This window comes from Rutidosis leptorrhynchoides, chromosome 1 (genome assembly GCF_046630445.1).
Source record: "Rutidosis leptorrhynchoides isolate AG116_Rl617_1_P2 chromosome 1, CSIRO_AGI_Rlap_v1, whole genome shotgun sequence".
Classification (NCBI taxonomy): domain Eukaryota; kingdom Viridiplantae; phylum Streptophyta; class Magnoliopsida; order Asterales; family Asteraceae; genus Rutidosis; species Rutidosis leptorrhynchoides.
The window spans coordinates 353,562,415-353,571,121 of NC_092333.1; the positions used below are offsets into that span (position 1 = coordinate 353,562,415).

The window sequence follows — 8,707 nt, forward strand, 5'->3', positions numbered from 1 at the left end:
ATTTATGAAGAATCACTTATTTTTAATCACTTATTCATTATCTACCAAACACTTGTGATTCTGCATTGTTAATCACCAATCACTTGTGATTCTGTATTTGGCAATCATTTGTGTTTTTCAATGTTAATCACCAATCACTTGTGTTTTTAATCACTTATTCATTATCTACCAATCACTTGTGATTCTTCATTGGCTTATCTAATCACATATGATTGAAACACCTCAAAATTGTATGAAAATAAAAACATAAAAAATGTAATTCAAGCATTTCATAGGAACATCAGAATTTCACAATTGTACGAAAGAGAATAAAAAAATAAAAAAATTGTTAAATAATTCAGTAGTAACTTCAGATTTCTGAAGTTTCTGCTTGTTCTTTTGCTTTCTTTTTTTTTTGTCACAGGTCCTCTGATTGTGATCGTCACGTCCACATTTACCACAAGTAAACTTTCTCTTTTTGCTTTCCTTTATTGCTTTCTCTTTTCCGCTCATTAGACGCTTATCATTTGCACATCCTTTGTAATTCCCAACAGGTGGGTTTTGTATTTCTATTGTACTAGGCTTTGAAACTCCAATCATGTTTCCAATTATATCATCTTTCTTCTTTGACGGTTTTAGCACTTGAGCTTCAACTTCTTTCTTCAACAATTTAAGTTTTTCAAGAATCACTTTTAGCATATTTTCATCACTGCCTACAAGTTCCACACAATCATAAACAACTGAGGTAATTTCATTAACAGAATCTTGTACAACTATGTTTTCATTGCCATATCTATTTCTCCTTGATCTTAACTCGGGTGGTATTATGTCCCTTCTCCAACGTCTCATTATGTATTTTTCAGGGATTTCTTCTATGTTCTTGTTCTTTAAAACCCAAAAACAATGTCTACACAGAAGACCATATCGTAGATAGTGTCTACATGTACATACCATTGATCCGTCTTTGCTGTTATGAAGTACCTTCAAAAAAAAAAATTTATATTATCAATCACATGTGATTGATAAAAAGATTTTGATTGGATTGACCAATCACAGGTGATTACATATATAAACAGACATGTAAATGTTTTTCTCAGGTTATGATATAAGTGGCTACATTTTTATGTGATTATAAACATAAACATAGATGTAAATAAATTTTACCTTGTAATGGAAGAACTGTTTTTCTTCATTCGAACCCTCTTTTGTCTTCTCTTTTTCCTCTTTAACAACATACATTTCCGTTTCTTCCTCCTTGTCCATTTTATCCAATAAACAGCTATACAATGCTTCATAAATCTCTTTTTGAACGATTGCAAAAATAGCATGTGTGTAAACTTTTAATGCATGCTTTTCAATTTTCAGCTGAGTTAACAATTTTGGATTTTTCTTGATTGTCTGTGCATCCAAAGATTCTTGCTTTGACCTCTGTTTTAACATTGCAGATTCAAAGCCGTCCATAAAAGTTAACAGATTTGCTGCAGATCTTGTAAAGTTTGAAAAAAAAGCATTCTCACTCTCAGATCTTGAAGTAGTTCGCATCAAACCAAACATTTCAGTGTCGATGAAATATGCTGGTATCCAAGTTGATCTAATATCAAACATATGTTTGAACCAACTATCATTTTTCAATGAGAAATCGTGCATCAACTTTTCCCATCTTTCTTCAAAAACATTTGGTTCGATATACTTATTCCAAACAAGCTTATTAAGTCTATTCTTGAAGTCTTTTTCTACTTCATCTTCAATAGTAGGAATTGCTTCTTGAATCTGTAATTACATATCATTTTTTAATCATTCATATTAAGCAAATCATGTATCATTAAACATTTCAATCACATGTGATTAAATACATTTGTTGTTTGATAACAATATTCATACCTTTGATGGCACCTTTCACATAATGTGCCACATGCATAGTCTATGTTTTGCCGTCTTAAAAACTGCTTTTATCGCTATCGCCATTGATTTGTCCTGATCTGTCACTATCATGTTTGGCTCTTTCCCGAATGTCTTCATGAAACATGTAAGAAGCCATGTGTAACTCTCGGCTGTTTCATCCCTGATCAATCCCGCAGCAACAGTGACACACCTATGGTGGTTATCTATGCCAGTAAATGGTACAAATTTCATGTTGTACCTGTCATTAATCCAATTAACATGTCAATCACATGTGATTAGAAATTGTAATGAGCCAAATAACATGTCAATCACATGTGATCAGAAACTATAATGAGCCATGAAAACATGTCAATCACAAGTGATTGTAAACTTTAATGATGCAGAAAACATGACAATCACAAGTAATTACAAACCCTGGTGTAACGTCCTCCCAATAGGGTCTGGAAGGAACGTCACTAATATCAAAACATACCAACATATTATAATAAATGAGAACAATACTAAATGATGAATTTAACTTTAATGAGTACGCAGCGGAAAATGAAATATCGTTACAATGACAGGAATAACAATATCGTAAATGTTCACATGCAGAAGTAATAAATGCGATATATCTTGATCCTATGTCCAAGTAGCATCACATAAGTAGTAAGTATAAGAGCTTGAATCAAACAGCACCTGAGACAAAACATGCTAAAGTGTCAACCAAAAAGGTTGAGTGAAGTTCATAGGTTTAACAAAAAGTTTGTCGTTGTTTTAGACCACAAGATTTAGTTTGTAAAGTTGATCTCCCGCAGGATCAAAAAGTTATGCCAATGCGTGATATTTAGACTAAACGTTCAAGTTTGCCCCATGACAAGTTGTGTCTGTCCTTGTCGGTTTAATTTCATTATTAAGTAATACAATGACTTGGTCAAATGTATCGGGTACGCTACTCCCGATAGGCCTACCCCCAATAATTAAGCATGCCGCAGCAATTAAAAATATCACTGTAGGGACTTAGTCGGACATAGCCGGGTATAGCATAGTTTAACAGTTTGGTACTTGTGTCTAAAGTGTAAAAAGTAAAAACAGCATGTGTCTCACCCCAAGTAAAGTAAGTAAGTTTGCTATCAATTAAAGAGGGGCTATGAATTCACCTTAGTAAGTAGAGAGAGAGTTATTCCTCGGAATAAAGAGTTGAACGAGTGAGCAGGAAAGTCAACCTATTGACATTTAAGAGTAGTTAAGTGTTTTGCCCATGTTTAAGTTTAAGTATGTGTTTAAGTATAGTTTGTTTTACTAAGTTTCTATTCCTAGTAAGTTACTATTTTTATAAAGTTTCCATTTTTAGAAAGTTTCTTATTTTACTAAGTTTCTATGACTAGAGAGTTTCTACTTTTATCAGTGTTTTCCATTTTAGGATACTTGTCGTATTAGATAAGCTTCCAATCACCCCTTTCCCTTTGAATGGCTAATTTAGATCTAGGGGCTTGAGCCATAGGACCCTTTAAATCGGAAATCCAAACCCTCTGCCTAGAATCTCATAGAAACCATTCATCAAGAAAGTTCGAAGATCTATACATCTCTAATACATATCCCAAAATATTTTTATGTTACAATATAAGTAGTAGGTTATAGGTGCTAGTAATAGTAATAGTGTATACATGTTCTTTATTTTATTTTTAATTGCATATAATTTATAACATTATTTACATGTTTCGGTAAAAATAATAACCGAAGTAAAAAGTAAAAAGTAAAAAAAATAAAAAGTAAGAAAAGAATACTTACTTGTAGTAATTCTTCAAAGAGAGAATGAGAGAAATTTTGGTGTGAGTTTGAATGAGAAATGAGGGGTATTTATACTTGAAAAAATTAGGTAAAAAGAATAAAATAATTAAAATAAAAAGAAATATTTTAATTCTTAATGAGATTTTAAAATTAAAAAATATTAAATGTTAGGTCATGGAATAATGCACAAAATAAAATAATAAAAGTAGTTTTTCCATTACAATTTTTAATTAAAAAGTAATTTATTTATTTATTTATTTTTTTTATTTTTTTTTCATTTTTTAAGGATTTTTTTATATAAATAAACAAATTGATTTAATGCTTTTCCAAGAATATTTGTCAATAATATTTTTTTTATTTTTTATTTTTATTTTTGTTTTATTTAATTAATAAATACAAATTTTGCATAAAAATAATAAATAATTCGGTATTTTGTATTTTTAATAATAATTATGATTTTAATTATTAAACTATAGTTTTAGTAAGTTTGTATATATTATTACATTTATATATAATTGGATTTATTATATAGTTAAATATATAATACATTAACTAAATAATAAAAGTGATACAAAGTTTATATACTTAGTTAAATTATGTCAAATTATATAAATTAATAATATATTATTTATTTAAGCGTACATTGTTGACTAAAAATTACTATTCGGTCAATATTTAATTGTATATAACAACTCTTAATACATATAGTCAGACATATAACCCTAGGGTTAATTCAGTAATTTAAAAATCAAAAAGTGAGGGTTGTTACACCTGGTGAGCCAGATAACATGTCAATCACATGTGATTAGAGAGTCTAGTGAGCCAGAAAACATACCTGTTCGTTCTATACGTTGCATCAAATGAGATTATGTCACTAAACTCCTTGTAGTTGCATTTTGCAACTTCACCGGCCCAGAAAATTGAATGTAGTTGACTTTTTTCAAGCTTGTACTCAAATGAAAAACCAAGAACATATTTCTTCCGTTCTTCCATTTTGTTAACGAGCATTTGAGAATCACCTGCATTGATAAAAACATTCAAATCTCGTCTCCAGTTTCTGAAATCAGTTACAGTCCCATGCACATTTTTCTCAGACCCTTTCATATTGCTATAAACTTCGTATGCTTTTGTTGGACCAATATTTGACACTGACGAATGGTATACAAACAACTGCTCTGCATACTTCATCTGTCTTTCCGCTTTACTTAAATGTTGATACTCTTGGGGTAGCAACTCATGATTATGGTGTTCTTGAAAGTCGGACAGTATAAACGTATTAGTTCCATACACCCAATCGAATTTAACCCTAGCCCTACATCCGGTGCATTCCATGATGCTTTTCCTAATTGGCTTTTTACTACTTTGCAATGTGTCAAAGTTCACTTGCATTGGCACACCACCTCTATTGCACAAGTAATATTTCTGCTTCACCAACCCAGATTTTGTAGTCTTTTGAGTTGACTTTCGTATGTCAAAACATGCATGAAACGCGTATAACCTATACATTTTTTCACACTCTTCAAGTGTTCCATAATTTTTTCCAACAACTGGTAGTAAACTCTCATCAACGATTGGTGCATAATACAATGAACCACCTGATGTTTCTTTTTTACGTGTTGTACCTACTATTGGTGTATCTATACCTGTCCAAAAAAAATAGACAATCACATGTGATTTAAATGTTCACTAAATATAACTTAAACAACTAACACATGATCAGTGACTAATATGTTACTTTCACTCATTCATATCTAATAAAGACAATCACATGTGATTTAACTGTTATTCACTCATTCATATGACAAATGACTAAAACAATCACAAGTGATTTTTAACAAGAAACAAGTGCATGATAAGAGACACAGATATACATATCACATATAGTATTATCATAAAACAAAATCACATGTGATTAAATAAACATAATCACATGTGATTGAATAAATACAATCACAGTATAATCACAGGTATTAAATCACAGTAATGTATCATCATAATACCCAATCACATGTGATCCAATATGAAAAAATTTACAATATGTTTTATTTCATCATACCTATAATCACAGGTATTAACATAAAACAAAATCACATGTGATTAAATAAAGATAATCACATGTGATTGAATACATACAATCACAGTATAATCACAGGTATTAAATCACAGTAATGTATCATCATAATACCCAATCACATGTGATCCAATACAAAAAAATTTACAATATGTTTTATTTCATCATACGTATAATCACAGGTATTAACATAAAACAAAATCACATGTGATTAAATAAAGATAATCACATGTGATTGAATATATACAATCACAGTATAATCACAGGTATTAAATCACAGTAATGTATCATCATAATACCCAATCACATGTGATCCAATACGAAACAAAACATACCTGTAGCGTTATCTATAATTTCTTCATCACTGATCTCGTATTCTACTTCAATTGGTTCGTTTTCTGGCTCCATTGCTTCGTATTCTTCTTCCATTGATTAATTGATTGGACAATTTGATTCGCAGCAGTGAAACGATCATGCAACAAAATACATATCATTAAACTCAATCACATGTGATTGACTAACTTGAAATTTACAACAGTTCAGTTTCTGTCTTCATTCTATTTATGATTATCACTTTAACTAGAATTTACATGTGATTGACAAAGAAATTACTCAAATTCAAAGTAAATACTGTTTCATCCAAATTTAATCACATGTGATTAAAGAAGAAACAATACACATACCTTCAGCATTCTGGATTTTGATTTGTTCTTCGTTACTGATATCGATTTCTGATTCCATTTTGCTTAAATTGAAGGTGAATATCAATTGATTTTGAGAAGAATTCGTATATCCTGCAATTTTTGAGTGATCGACTGCTTATACTAATCAACGTTAAATCCATTAGAATCGTATGATCATAAATTGGAGCTATAACGGTGTTAACGAGGTTGAAGATGACCGATCGGTCGCCGGAGAAACGTTAATCGCCGATCGCCTTCGAGATTTTGAGGGATTTGATCGATAGCCTTCGAGGTTTTGTCAAGTACGTAAGGGTGTAATTGGCAAAAGATGAAAATACCCTTCCAGTACAAATTGGTGGTTTAATCTGGTGCATTGATCAAAAAAGATCCAAAGGCTGAGATGTGTTCCTTGGTGACCTAATTTTTGGTAATTTGTATTTTTTGTTTTACTTTAATGCTAATTAAGTAATTCGTCTTGTTATGTGGCGTGTCAATCTTTGTTGCGGTCGTATTGTAAGTTTTGGGTGAACTAATTTTTAATTATTCGAGTTTTAAATATGGTTTAGTTTTTATCGATTTGTATTTTTGTTTTACCCTATTGTTGTGTTTCTTTGATTTATTATCTTTTTTTGAGTTTTTTTAGGCTAATTTGATATCCTTGGTTTCTCGGTTTACCTATGTGTTTCGTTGGTGCAGCGATTTCCGGTTACCGGCTGTGGTGTGGCGTCACAATCTTTGTGTTGCAGCCACGACATGGTCTGGCAGCTATGCAGCGATTTTACGTACCAAGTTATGTTGCTGTGTATGTTTGAGTTTTTTAAGGTTGATTCGATACGTTTTTATTTGGTTTACCTTTTGTCAAGATGTGTTATTCTTCGTTTTGTGTTTTATTTTACTGGTCAAGAAATAATTCGTGTTTGTTGCATGGGAAAATTATGTAAATGATTGAAGATTTTCTGCTGCGCTGATATCGGCTAAAAAGTCACGTTTTTACCCCCGATATTGAGCCCCAAAACCATAAAGTTCCAAACCTTGTCTGCAAAATAATCACTTTTCAGATTAATTTTGTAGATTAAGTAATTATGAAGACGATGCAAAAAGAATCAATAAAATCGGAGCTAAAACGGAGATTCTAGAGCGAAAACGGTGAAAGACGAGAAATCACGCCACGATCCAGGAAACAAGCTGACCAGGGCAGGCCAAACAGCTTGCCAAACGGCCTGCCACAATGGAAAACGGCCTGCCAAACGGGCATCACAAACGGGCATCACAAACGGGCTGCCTCAGCAAATGGGCCCTGCAAACGGCTTGCCAAACGTCCTGCCAGCAGTTTGCAGGAAAATTTCAATTCTATTTAAAGGCTTTTGTCATCCATTTTCAACACACCTCTCTTCACTCTCTCACTACAATACAATTCTCTCACAAGAGCTTTTAAGGTCTTCTCACCTCCGAGCGGGAAATTAAGTACACGGAGGCGAACGCCAAAGATTGTAATAGGAGCGGTCTAGAGGATGTCAGCACTTGTAATGGTCCAGATCTCGTCTGTAAATGGTGAACGCTTTCCTTAATTTAATAAAGTTATCTTGTTACCTTAAGTTGCTTTCATCTTTTATGTTTATCTATCTGTTACAAATGTTTATTACATGTTGAATATCTTATCTGAAACTTATGCTATTGTTATGCTGAAACCTTGATGGTTTAGAAGTCTAATTTACGAATCACCATTTCCACTTATTCACGTGGCTATAACCTAGTATTAGGACTTGATCAACCCTATGATACGAGGTAAGTAGTTATGTGTGCTTAACGTCACAATAGGGATATAGTACCTATGTACGAATAGCCATTTATTCGTCAAAGAAGAGCTGCCCATTTAGGTTGTGATCAGAGTAGGCAATATAGAGTTCAGTGAACACTAGCTTGCTCAGAAGCATGATTCGCATCAGAACAACGTTCTTGAGATGTTGTAAGATGATCCAGGGTTTAATAAGTGATCGCAAAGGAGAGACCTCTAATCCAATTAGCAGTACCTTAGAATATCTAAGATTGTACATCTGTTAATGTTAAGGCATAACTTAGTATTAAGTGGCTGAATATTACTGTAGTTAGACCAACTAGGATTAAGAAAAGCTGAGACTTTTCTTTAGGGATATACCACTTTATTCATGTACCTAGGATTCTATCCATAAGGTCGTTTAAACCTTCTGAGGTTAACGTTGGGAGTAGGGATATCTGTTTTAGCCAGAATCTTCAAAGCCTAAACTCTTAGTGACAAATCAGTTAGGTTCATAGCCTAGTTGAT

At 32.2% G+C, this 8,707-nt stretch overlaps 1 protein-coding gene across 1 annotated transcript; it reads right to left on the reverse strand.

Annotated features, from left to right (window-relative positions):
* Positions 1-288: 288 nt before the first annotated feature.
* On the reverse strand, positions 289-6,151 carry LOC139900006 (protein FAR1-RELATED SEQUENCE 5-like). The gene is made up of 6 exons (XM_071882824.1): positions 6,058-6,151; positions 4,487-5,294; positions 1,912-2,119; positions 1,144-1,749; positions 931-960; positions 289-864 (listed from the first exon to the last, which is right to left on the reverse strand). The coding sequence occupies exons 1-6, from the start codon at positions 6,149-6,151 to the stop codon at positions 289-291; spliced, it is 2,322 nt and encodes a 773-aa protein (XP_071738925.1).
* Positions 6,152-8,707: the final 2,556 nt, after the last annotated feature.